The sequence below is a fragment of the Phodopus roborovskii genome, unplaced genomic scaffold, assembly GCF_943737965.1.
Source record: "Phodopus roborovskii unplaced genomic scaffold, PHOROB, whole genome shotgun sequence".
Classification (NCBI taxonomy): Eukaryota; Metazoa; Chordata; class Mammalia; order Rodentia; family Cricetidae; genus Phodopus; species Phodopus roborovskii.
The window spans coordinates 24,945,959-24,959,337 of record NW_026126416.1 but is presented as its reverse complement, the minus strand read 5'-3'; the positions used below and the strand labels follow the sequence as shown (position 1 = coordinate 24,959,337).

The following is a 13,379-nucleotide window of genomic DNA, read 5'->3' as shown; positions in this document are numbered from 1 at the left end:
TTTTATTTCTTTTCTTTTCACCCTTCTTCCTTCCCTCCCTCTCCTCTTCTCCCTTCCTCCCTTGGCTAAATTGTCACATTTTCTGTAATTATCCATTTCAAATAGAGACCACTTTGCATTCTGACACTCCAGTGTAAAACTCTCTTTTCCTTTTCCAGACCCCAGCCCTGTCACTTTAGACAAGTCTTTTTAATGTTGCCCGGCTTCCTTGCTATTATCCATCTCTCAGTGGTCCCCAAGGTCATTACCAATTCTAACTGTAAGCTGTAAGCCTGGGTTAAAAGTTGCATGTTCTGTCAGCACTTAAGAAATGCTGAGTCCGGGTGGGGAGATGGCTCTGCATTTGCTGCTCTGGCTGAGGACCTGGGTTCGACTCCAAGCACCCATGTCAAGAGGCTCACAACCACCTGTAACTCCAGCTCTCCAGAGGGTCTTATGCCTCCTCTGGTACTCACATAGACCACACCCATATATACATTATTTGTTTTTAAAGACTCAAAAAATGGACCTTCAGCAAAAGGCTTGCTGAGGCTGGAGCAATGGTATGCATGCAAGCAAAGCAATCATACACATAAAAGTAAGTAAATATTGTTAAAGATGTATCAGTTGTCCTTTGTTCTTAAGATATTTACAGGTATAATCATATGTGTATGTAAATATGGTATGGGGCTTGAATCTAGTGCCTTGGCCTGGCTAAGCAAGCATACTTCTCTTTGATACCCAGTCCTTTTATTTGTCCTTCATGATACCTGGGCCGGGCAGAGATGTTTTGCTGTCACCAGGTAGACCTAAAATAGATTTTAAAAAAGCAACCTATTTCTCCCAGTGGGAAATGGTTTTTATGGTCCGTGTCCCGCTTCCCCTCACCCCTGCTATGCAAGCACTTTACCCCCAAGCTGCACCTCCAGCAGGGAAACGTTTGGGCTGCAGAAGAACCCTTTGCACATGCCCACGACACCATCATGTCCTTGTGGTGTCGGCACATGGCTCCATTACCGTTTTTATGGCTGGATGTCTTTGTTTTTGTGCAGGGGTGCATTCTCCGAGGAGGATTCCCAATTAGTGGTAAATTACATAGCAAAGAAGTCCTTCTGTCGGCGGGCCATCGAGCTTACCTGTAAGTAGCCTTCCATTTCACTTTTTGGCAAAAGTTAAAATAGTGAAGAGCCAAGATAAGTTTTAAATGAAAGCTAAGAGAAGAGAATGGAAAAGAAAGAAAAAATATGTATACGTATGTATTTTTCTGAGATATATGTGTGTGTATACATATAGATGCACATATATACATACATGGGTTTTGTTTTGTTTTCTGAGATAGGGAGGGTCTTGCTGTGTGGTCCAGGCTGGCCTCAAACTCATGATCCTCCTGCCTCCAATGCATCCTCTGTGCTGACTTTACAATCACTGGCCACTGCACCCATTGGGATGGATAGTTTGACATTTAGAAGCTAGCAAGGAGATGATCAGATGTCGCCATATCGATCTACTGGCCAAGCTACTGGAAATTAGAAGTGAATCTGGTGTTAAGAAACAAATTAAGGATCCATAACCCCATGAAACAACGAGGAAATGGGGCAGAGGTCAGAGGCTTAAAGAAAGCCACAAAGATGTGGATGTAATCTCCAGGCTCACTTCCTGTTGTCCTGTCCACTAGCTCAAAGGACAGTCTGCCAAGTTACTGGAAGGCTTGAATTTTGATGAGTGACAGTGGGGAACCTGGGTTTTTTTTTTTTTTTTTTTTTTTTAAGGAGGAAGGGTAAACAGATACAAGTTCCTGAGCAATCTCGGGAGCACGAACAATGAATGCAGACTGTCAGACCCATGCTTCTGAATGTCTACTTGGCAAAACCCAAAAATAAATCGAAGCAGAACAGGAGGTAGCCTGACGGAATATACAGGCTGCTGCGAATCAAAACTGACTTGGTGTGCAACAGTATTAACTACTTTTCTAACCAACGTTTTTACCTTTAGATGTCTCTGTTCTTGCATTTAAAAGTGATTCATTTAGACATTTTTTCTCCCATATTGGAGAACAAATTGAGTAATTTTTCTCTAGGAGTGGATATCTCCCTTCCAATATTAAGGCTCTGCTGTTTCAAAGTTTGCTCATGCCCCACCTGCAGCCCAGGGTAAATCCTCTGTTAGTTGGTCATTAAATGATTTTCCCTCTCTAATGCTGCACACCTGCTATTTACCTTATGGTGTTCTGCATATTTGCTGTAGACAGTCTTGATCTCCAGTCCTCTGAAGTACTCAGTTTAGCCTGATGCCTTAGAATGAAATGCCACATACCACATGGTCAAGGACAGTTTAGCATCTGGCTGTTTCCTGTGATTCATGTATCTTCTTCCCTGGCTGGCATGGGAGGGTAGGGAATGGCTCTTTTCTATACTATAAGTAGGTATACATTACCCACCAGCATGTGCCTATCGATATGTTTCCCTAACATATTAAAGATGGAAGCAGGCTTCTTCTGAACAAATCTCAGTGTGGTCAGCTGCCATTGTGAAAAGGGAAGGGCAGTGTGGCTCTCATTTTTTATAGCTGTTTGTAGATGGTCTTGCCTTGAAGGGTTAAGTTTACTCACCCCAATCACAGTAGAACAAAGTGTAGACTTTTTGCATGAGTATTGAGTAAGGAAAATGTGTAACTATGACAGAACCTTCCATATACTTCTCCTTGTATTTAACGGAAGAGAGCACACTGCTAGTTCTTACGTGATTACTCCTTTGTAGTGCACAGCTTGGGAGTAAGTGAGGAGCTGCAAAATAAACTGGAAGACGTTGTGATTGACAGAAATCTTCTAATTCTTGGAAAAATTCTGGGGGAAGGTAAGCAGCTTCAAAGTATTTCATTGTAAAATCCGAGACAAGGCGCAATTGAGGATTTTTTTTTTTTAAATGTGTATTCATTGAATAAAATACCAATTTTATGACTTGGTGTTATAATGCAAATAATTCTTCTTTGGAAAGAGGAGAATTTTGAAACTCAGATCTGACATAGGTTAGAGGTTCCAGTCCCTGGAACGGAGTAAGCTTTGGAAATATGGTTTCCCTTCCTTCATTGTAAGCATGTGACTCATTAATTATTATTTATTATCATTATCTATTGATCTATCCGAGTTCTATGCACTTTAAGGTATTGATCTACTTCTTCAGTTGATGAAATATGCCTACTTAAACTTTAAATTGTTTTTAGTGTGAATGATAGCTATTAAATTTGTGCTTTGGGCTGGAAATATAGTTCAGGTAGAGTGTTTGCCTAACTTCTGTATCTAGCACTTGGGGGGTAAAAAAGACAGTTTTGTCATCTTCAGTAATATTTCCATGTTTCCCTGTGAGTATCTTTGGTTGTTTTTAATGGTTGGTGACATGACAAGCTAAGTGAGGTCTAGCCACGCAAACTCAAAGTACCAGAGCTCCTCCCTGCTATGCAGGTATGCTGCTGGTATTTGTCTTGTCCCGACAGGTCCCACTGCCACTTCAGCCCCAAATAAGCACACAGATGCTATATATTAATTTATAAACTGTTGGCCGATGTCTAGGGCGTCTTACTGGCTAGCTGTGTCTTAATTTTATTAACCCATTTCTATTAATCTATGTATTTCCACGTGGTCTTGGCTTACCGGAGAATGCCTGAACTTGTTACTCCTTTGTGGTCTATGCAGCATCCTCTTCCCGGCGCCTCTCTGCCTACCTTTCCCAGAATTCTCCTTGTTGCCTAGTCCAGCCTATCTTCCTGCCTCTATTGGTCAAACGGTGTTATATTCATCAACCAATAAGAGAAACATAGATACAGAAGGACGTCCCCCATCACAGGTGTCTGAGCATAGCACATGAGTAGCTCCAGGACCACACAGCCCTGCACTTGCGTGGTCAGGAGGGTATCTACACAGTATGACATGGATGTTGCTTCACTTCACAGGAGAGTTTGGGTCAGTGATGGAAGGAAATCTGAAGCAGGAAGATGGGACTTCTCAGAAGGTGGCAGTAAAGACCATGAAGTGTGAGTTTCCGGCATGGGACCCATTTCCAGGGTGGGCAGTTAGTTACCTCAATATCAGGCGCTCCATGTAGAACCATGCTGTGCTCTGGTCTCAGCTGCTGATGGGCCACTAGGCAGTGTGGGAGCGTGGTCGCCAGCAGAAGGTATGGGATGAGCTGTCTGTATACACATGCATCATGTATTCTTCATGCTCAGAGCAACATCCATCACTCCCACCAATTCTATCTTTTTTTTTTTTTTCTCCCTCATCCTCCATCTATCTAGGATGGTTAGTGATCCCCAAGTAAGGCATGATTCCTGAGGCGGGGGATGTTAATACATGACTCTAAAGTAATGAGGCCACTTCCTCAGAATAGCTCCCTCATGAATTATATCATGTTGGTTATTAAGATTGAAAAGATAGCCTCCTGCCTCAGAATCTCCATGTAATTCAGTGGGAGAGCACTCACTCACCTGGCATGCACTAAGCCCTGGGTTCAATCCCGAGCACTGTGGAAGATAAAATAAAAACTAGGGCCTGTCGAAGAGAGCTTGTTAGTCTCTTAACCTAGAGATTTTAGCATTGTAACCAAAGGTCGAAGTCGTCCATGGTGTAACACAGTCTCTCACAGGTGCTTTTTTCCCGAGTGGACATAAAATTGATGATGTGGGGACATAAATTTGTTTCTAACCTACTACGAAAAAGAAAGGCTTCTGAGTCCCCATTTGCCTGGGGTTGGCCCTTGGGTAAGGGTTTACAGGCAAACCTTCATCCCCACCTTTTGTTGCCCACCCACCCCACCCTGTGCTCTGTAGCAAAGGGAAGTAGTGAAGATGAAGGATGACAAACAAGTTATAAATGTAAAGGTTTTAAAATATTTTTCAATAGAATAGTACAGACCTCGGCTAGATACCCTCAGGCTATTTTAGTCACTAGTTACAGCCTGTTGAAGAAATCCCTCATGACAGGCTTGGTATTATGTTTTGTCTGTTCTCAATTATAGTAAGATATCCATAAAATAAAATTTAGCATCTTAGCTATTTTTAAATGTATAGACCAAGGCCATTAAGTACCTTTATGTTGCCATGGACCCATCACCACCATTTGGCTCTTATGTCTTTTCAGACTGAAACTGACAAGAAGTAGCCATTCTACTTCCTGTCTGGTTTAGTTATTTTAAGCAGCGCTCACAAATGCAGTCAAATGGGATTTATTCTCTCAGGACTGGCTTGTTTCATATAGCATAAATTTTATTTTTTAACGTTTTTAGTGTGTGTGTGTGTGTGTGTGTGTGTGTGTGTGTGTACACCATGGCACACATTTAGAGATCAGAAAATAACTTGTAGGCCTCTGTTTCCTTAGTCTACATTGAGCGTTCCCAGGGATCAAATTCAGATCATCAAACTTTCAGAGTGAGTCCCTTTATCCACTGAGCTGTCTTGATGGGCAGTATTGAATTGTAAATAGTTCTCTTAAATTGGTTACATTTTAAAATTTTGGTATGAAGTGCACCCGGCTCTCAGGCACCATTTAACAAGTATTCATTTTGGACCCATGCATGCATCCATAGCAAGGGAGAGGCAAAGGTAATTATGACAGATCTGTTGGAAATCCCTTTGGATTTGTGGAGGTTCTTTTTCCTCGCTAAAATTAAAAGTTTATTAAATTAACATTTTAAGACCAAATTTAGGTTTATGTCCCCCATATGGCATTATGAAGAACATTTGCATGGCCTAAGAATCCCTGTTTTCCCCTTTGGCTTCTCTTGTCGCCCGATCCCAAAACACTAAGGTACTCTTGCCAGTCTCCATAGTTTTGCCTTTTTCCTGATTTTAGGAGTTTTTATTATTGTTTGAAGGGGGGATTTGTTTGTTTGTTTTGTTTGCTTTGAGAGACAGGGTCTTGCTGTCTTGCCCAGGCAGGCCCCTGAGTCCTCCTACCTCAGCTTCCCTAAGGGTTAAGAATGCTCTGTAAAGCCTGGTGTGGATTTAAGCTTTACTGAACTGTGTGCTATTTCTGATCTGCTCCTCTAAACTGAGGGCATTGATCAAGCCTTGCATTCTCCATCTGCTCCTCTAGTGGACAACTTTTCTCAACGGGAGATCGAGGAGTTTCTCAGCGAAGCTGCATGCATGAAAGACTTCAGCCACCCAAATGTCATCCGGCTTCTAGGTACCTCGGGGAGATGCCAGAGTGAGGCTGGGAGGGGCTTGGATGGCCCAGTGTGTGCTGAAGAAGAAAAAGCAAAGTTCTGTAGAGAAGTTTATACCAAACATCAACACTGGGTTCATCCTACCTTCTGAGACCGAGAGTAAAAACGGGTTTGTGTTTTCTGGATGCTGGTGGAATTTGAGATAGTGAGAGCGTCCACAGAAATTAGAAGATTGTCAGTTAAAATATCCCCTAGTGACTCAAAGGCAAGGCACAAGGGCTAGTAACGTGATAGTCTTTGTGGGGTGGAGGCTGTCCAAGAATGGTAAAGCTATAAACCTAGACATTTTTCTACATAGTCTTTGAGAAATAATTTATGAACTGTCATGTGAGTCATGGCACATTGACTATTTCTTAGACACAATTTAATGTAATTTGGCTTTATATAAACATCTATGTTTAAAAAAAAAATACAGACATGGGTATCAGTGCATGATACCCAAAGGACATTATGCTGAGAGAAACATCTAGCAATGCTGGCCTTTTTCTTCCCTGCCCTTTGCCTCCATCCATAACAAAGTGATCATTCAAAGTTCTATATTGCTGACCCTGTAGAGATGTGAAAGCTAAGCTTTGGATAAAATCTAATGTCAACGAAATAGCAATTGTTTGCAGTTAGTGACTTTAGGAGAGACATTCGACTTTGCTTGGCACATTACACTTTGTAAGCCTAGGATCAGGTGACCAGCTCATTGCAGAATTCCATGCTAAAGCATTGTATCTTCAATCACCAAGAGTCAGAAAGAGGGGTTTTCCTATAAGCCCTCAAAAATACTTTAATAACTTCGAGCATCTGGGCACAGCAGACCTTTTCATAGGAGCACTTAGCTGATTTGCCGTCAGATTCTCTGAGGTCTGTACCCCTCAGTTATTCAGTCTAACAAAAACAAAACACGAAACCCCTTTGGTGTCTAGTTGTCTGTTCTTGTTACAGATTGAGCTTTGAGAGTTCTCTTGAAAACAGTACCCTAACCTAAAAGAGAGAGAGAGAACACAAAAGGAAGGAAGGAAGGAAGGAAGAAAAGAAAGAAGGAAGAAAGAACAAAAGAAAGAAAGCCATGCAGCTTGCAGGTGTTACACATGCCAGGATCCACTGTGAGAGCCTGGAGCCTTTGATTTTTTACCTCTTGACCTGGTAGCACATGGCTCCAATTTGGCCAGTGGGCCTCCAGGGTTTATGTGTTCATACCTAACAAGGGCTCTTTGTAACTGTTTCTGTTTTCAATTTCAGGTGTGTGTATAGAAATGAGCTCTCAAGGCATCCCAAAGCCCATGGTGATTTTACCCTTCATGAAATACGGAGACCTACATACATTCCTGCTGTATTCCCGGATAGAAACAAGACCAAAGGTAACAGAACACTTGTGCTGCCTCTCAGCTGTTCCTGAAGGTTTTATGTAAACTGGACAGCCTCAGTGTCTCTGAAAATCAAGAGAAGGACACTGGCCTTGGTTCAGAGTTCACTCTGCACCCAGGGGTTGAACTATGATCTCTATCCCCCAACAGGCCTGAATGAGTCTTTATCCCTCCCTGTTCATGGTAGGAGGAGGTCAGGTGGTCCCATAGTCTTGGGCCAAAATCTCCTTGACTGCAGCCTATGGAGCCTTTACTCATCACAGGATGGTAAAGGCAGCTCTCCTAAAGAGATGTGTTTTGTTTATTTGAGATAAGTTCACATTATAGCTCAGGTCTATGCCAACACACCCAGCTTTACAGAGCCCTCCTTGGAATCATGGGTTTTAGTTTTTAAGGTGTGAAATAATCATTTGTGAGTGTATCACTTTGTGAGCCTCACTAAGAAGAGTCTCAGGAAGATATGGTGAGGCGAGAGAGTTCAGCTGCCATCCTTGTACTCTGTTACTCCCTTACACCCTAAGGACTGCACAGCCCTACCAAGTGGGGTCATACCCAGAAAGCTAATGAATGATGGGCCATCTCAGAGATTTAGGAGCACGAATTTAAAGGCTTGTCCTCTTTGGGGTCTGTTTTTACTGTGAACTTCAAAGATTCTACAATCTTTGGGGATCCTGTGCTATGATGGAGACATTGCTCCAGGCCTCCGTGTGAAGTGAGCACCATCCCCTCCACTCTTGTTCCCCACGGGTAGACCTGTACTGTGAGCAGAAGCTGTGATTTGTGTCGACCACATGCTCTGGCTGGTCCATCGCTCCTCTCCATCATTTCTCTATCTAAGATGGCAGCATTACTCTGGGGCATCCCCAATGGGAAAACATGGGGCTGTCAGGAATCACCCAAGGATAGGACAGAATTGCCCTAAATTATTGCTGCCAAAAAGTGTAGGCAGTAAGAAGGAACAGTGCCAATCAGCCCATACCTGGGCATCCTCTAACACACGCACCTCTGTCCCCTTAGCTGCCACCAACAGCAGGACTCTGGTGAGTGCAATTACAGACATGTGCGTTAATTTTTTTTTCATGTTTCATACTTTGGCTGTTGAGTCTGAGAACTCTTTACTAACCCCTGATTTAATTTTTTTCCTTCTGCTTTCTTAAAACTATTTGGTGTGTGTGTGTGTGTGTGTGTGTGTGTGTGTGTGTGTGTGTTATTTGAGTAGCCCATCCATTTTGAGTCATCCATTTTGTAGAAGGTCTGAAATTTGGTTCAAGGAGTCTTCTTTTTATATTATTTTTTGAAAGTCTATTCATTTATTATACTATAATTAAATATGACAATATGTAGCAATACCCAGTAATGACATTAACTCAATAAATATATCACATAGTGAAGGAAGGGATGAAAGAAAACATGACAAGTTGCTCAATATACGTGTGCATATGTCTTAGCTTCCTTTCCTATTGTAGTGACAAAGTATCTAGGTAAACACAACGTAAAGGAAAGGGGGCTTGTTTGGTCACAGTTCCATCACTGTGAGGAAGTCAACATGGCAGAAACTTGGAGCAACTACTCATATAACATCCACAATAAAAAAGCAAGTGACCAGGTGGTGGAGGTGCATGCCTTTAATCCCAGCACTTGGGAGGCAGAAGCAGGTGGATTTCTGTCTGTTCAAGGCCAGCCTGGTCTACAGAGTGAGTTCCATGACAGTCAAGGCTATATAGAGAGAAACCCTGTCTCAAACAACAACAACAACAATAATAATAGGGCATAGAGCAATGAATTAATGCATGTTTGTCTGTGCCTGTGCTCAGCTAGCCAACTTTCCCTACTTTTACACACTTCTGGGTCCCAGTCAGGGAATGGCACTTCCAAAATAGGTGAGTCTTTCTACCTCATTCATTACTACTATAATTATTTTGCCCAGGAAATCATATAGCCTGAGCTGGCCTTAAACTCACTAAATAGCTAAGGATGTTCTTTAACTTCTGATCCTTCTGTCTCTGTCTCTACCTCCAGAGTTCTGGGTTACATGTGTGTACCATGTCCCATTCCTGGGGTGCTGGGGATGGAGCCCAGGGCTACTTGTATGCTTTGTAAACACTCTACCCACTAAGCTACATCTTGACCAAGGTTCCTTTTTGGTTGGTTGGTTTTGTATATGATGGGTCATCATTTAGAAAAGACCACATTTAACCTACTAAATTGCTTTCAGGCCTCTATCAAAATCTTGACAGGCTGTACGCTATGGGTCTATTTCTGAGCCCTCCATCTGTCCTGTCAAGCTATCTGTTGAAAGCTGGGTGGTGGTGGTGGCTCACTCCTTTAATCCCAGAAGTTGAGAGGCAGAGCCAAGCAGATCTCTGTGAGTTCGAGGCCAGTCTGGTCTGCAGAGTGAGTTCTAGGACAGCCATGGCTACACAGAGAAACCCTGTCTTGAAAGTAAACAAACGCTATCTGCTCATCCTCTGTCCCCACCACATTGTCTTGAATACTGCAATTTTCTGTGAGCTTTAACACTGTAGAGTATACTTTTTCTCTTTCTATCCTGCTTTTATTTTATACCCTGTAACCCTCCAACCTCTCCCCCCACACACACACACACTCTACCCCTCCTCACCCCCAACAACAGTCTTACTTCAACTGGCCAAAGTTCTGCTGTAATCTTTTATTCTTTTAAACAAAATAAATAACATGTAAGGAAAACAAAGCACACAGTGTATTCTTGGTTAATTATTTCCCTTTGCAAAAGTACAAGGGTGCCCTCAATGGTAGAGAATAACTCCCCAGTGTTATGAAGATGGAAAGGAACATATTTTTACATTTTGATATTTTGTAGCCTGCAATAGCTATGGAAGACACAGAGCTCATAGAGTAGCTGGAACATGGAGCTATTATTCAGGCTGCTTCTTGCTTCCTGTGCAGTCACTTTCCTAGGCATAAAGACCTCTTGTTCCAACTACTGTCTTCCAAGATTAAGTCTCAGGGCTTGTCAGTGAGCTTCCTATCAGGGCCTGGACTCTGAGCTCCAAGTGTCCCTGTCCTCTGCATGGACAATGTCACTGGAGATGTGCAGGACAGATGATAAACACCACCGCAGCATCTCACAGAGGATGATAGCTGGGATGATATGCATCAAGCAGAAATGTGTGTCTATTCTAGAGCCTTGAAGAGGAAAGGAGTTCTGATTGGAGAAGCTTCAGTAATCCTCACTGCCATGGAGGAAAGGGAAACATGGGGTTAGGATGGGGGCAAGAGAACAGACACCACACAGGTTGGAACCTCAGCTTTTCTCCAGAAGCAATTATAGGGACTGCAAGTTGTCTCCAGGGGCAAGGGCAAGGCAGAGGAGGATGGACAGAAAGACTACAGCCAGGGAGGATGGACAGAGAGGCTACAGCCGGGGAGGATGGATAGAGAGACACTACAGCCAGGGAGGATGGACAGAGAGGAGCTACTGCAAGGGAGGTGCCCTGGGGTTTGGGGCTCTGCAGTAAGGAAGCTGGCTTTATTAACACGGAATATCAAAACCAACTCAAAATTATCTTTCAAAAGAAGATACAGGGATGGGCCCGGTGTCCCAAGCCTGTTATCCCAGCTTCTGAGGAGGCTGAATCAGGAGGCTCACAGGGAGAAGGGCAGCCTGGGATACAGCACCAAGGGTACCATTGCTCCAGAGATGACCCGTTCTGACTCTGCAGCACCGGGCGTCTGGCATCACCTCACACTTGGACTTTACATCTGTGGTGGTACTGCACTTGGTTATAATATGGCAGCAGCTACTCTAAGTGTCACATGCTAGCATCCAGAGACAAAGGGGAGAAAGCCATCCTTTGCCTCTCCTCACTCTGGGCCCCTTTCTCCCCACACCCACCTCTGTGTTCATCTGTCTCCACCACCCTTTCCTAATCCTTTTCTTAGAACAGTACTCTGCAACAACTTTATTGAGATACTGCACAGTTCTTCCATTTAAGGTGTTTAGAAACAGGATAGGGATACTGCTCAGTAGATACAGATGCTTGCCTCTGAGCCTAAGACCTGAGTTTGGTTCCCAGGAACCACATGGTGAAAGATTTCGTGTGCCCCAAACTAAATAAATGTAAATCAAATCTTAAAGTGTTCAAAAAGAAGGAAAGAGAAAGAAAGCAAGACACTGTTGGAGTTGGTTATGAGGATGGTGACAACAGAAGACCTCCAAGTAAGGAGAAATATTTTAACGCAGTCATGGCCCTGAAAATGAGGGCCTACTACAAGGTCCTGGCAATCATAAATGGGCCCATCAATAATGTATTCCCCTCCAAGGTTCTCAGGGTTGTAAAATGTTGTCCTTGAGAGCTAGAGCCACAGCAGGTAGAGTGCTTGCTGGGACCACTTGGACCCCTGGCTTCTGCTTCCAGCACTGCAAAAACTAGGTGTGATGGCATACTCCCATCATCAGGTAAAGGTGTGAAGATCACAGGACAATCTCCCATACCCATTCCCACATTCCACTTTGTTTAAGGTGGAGTCTGCTGCTCTCTGCTGAGTGTACCAGGCTGGCTGTCCTGAGAGCTTCCGGGGGTTCCTGCTTCTGCCTCCCATCTCCCATCAGGAGTGCTGGGATTGCAGCTCCTGCTACCTTGCCCATCCTTATGTGGGTCCTGGGGATCCAAACACAAGCATTCACCCTTGTATCACAAGGGCTTTTCCCACTGAGCCATCTCCCCAGCCTGGAACTGTCTATTCCGTTTATCAGTGGTTGTGTTCACACCTGTCCTCTTACTTTCCCACTTAATTCAAGTGCCTTTTAGTACATCTGAGCCTCTTAGCCACGTTCTTCTTCAAGTCTGTTGTAGATATTCTGAGCTCTGTGGATTTCCATACGAGATTTTTAGAGTTGTTTCCAGAGAAACCAGCGACATGGGAACAGGGCATATAGGGAATATAGAAGTTGGGCATATTGACATCAGAGTATTATTAAGTTTTCTAAGCCATGAGTAGAGATAACTTCTTCATATATTTGGATTTTTAAAATTTCTCCTGTGAGAGAACACACAATAATAAGCTGTGTGTCTTTGTTAAATTCATTCCTGAATACTTTGATTCTGTTGTGGCTGAAATTGTTTCCTTTGCTTCACTTCCAGATTGCTGTCGCTGACACATAAAACTCTCTGTGGCAACATCTGCAATCTTCTCACTCATTTTTAAATGTTGTCTGCAACTTTTAAAAAATAACCTTTAGCCAGGCTGCGGTGGCAAATGCCTTTAATCCCAGCACTCGGGAGGCAGAGGCAGGCAGATCTCTGTGAGTTCGAGACCAGCTTGGTCTACAAGAGCTAGTTCCAGGACAGCCTCCAAAGCTGCAGAGAAGCCCTATCTCAAAAACCAAATAATAATAATAATAATAACTTTTAATCACAGACTCCAAAAATAACATAATTATTAAGGTAAAAAAAATTACAAATTAGTTGATATCTTCTCATTACAACTCACTAATGACAATAGGATTTGCTATTTCACAGTACCCAACCCTGTCCTAGAAATTTGCATTCAGAAAACCAAATGCCCTAAATGCACAGAGAGGTAAAAATTCCATGTTTGATTTGTTTATTTTTTTTTTCCATAACTTTGCTACTTAGGGTAAAGATGATTATGACATTTTGGTTTCATGTGCACTATATAATCAGCATATGTCATGATTGGGAAATATGTCATTAAAAATATAATGTTCAAGCTGAATGGTAGAGAACTTGTCTAACACAAGGCCCTGAGTTCCATCCCCAGTACCACAGGAAAACAAAACAAAATGCAATACCCTTGTGTATACCATTTTGGAAAACTCACGGTG

At 42.9% G+C, this 13,379-nt stretch overlaps 1 protein-coding gene across 2 annotated transcripts in view; it reads left to right on the top strand.

The window, feature by feature from the left end:
• Window positions 1-13,379, top strand: part of Mertk (MER proto-oncogene, tyrosine kinase) — a 100,471-nt gene that overhangs the window by 73,374 nt on the left and 13,718 nt on the right. For both annotated transcript variants that reach the window (XM_051183424.1, XM_051183425.1), the window contains exons 11-15: window positions 1,032-1,117; window positions 2,736-2,831; window positions 3,925-4,005; window positions 6,065-6,157; window positions 7,428-7,546. In XM_051183424.1, the coding sequence (XP_051039381.1) occupies window positions 1,032-1,117; window positions 2,736-2,831; window positions 3,925-4,005; window positions 6,065-6,157; window positions 7,428-7,546 (475 nt within the window). The remainder of the gene's footprint in view (window positions 1-1,031; window positions 1,118-2,735; window positions 2,832-3,924; window positions 4,006-6,064; window positions 6,158-7,427; window positions 7,547-13,379) is intronic.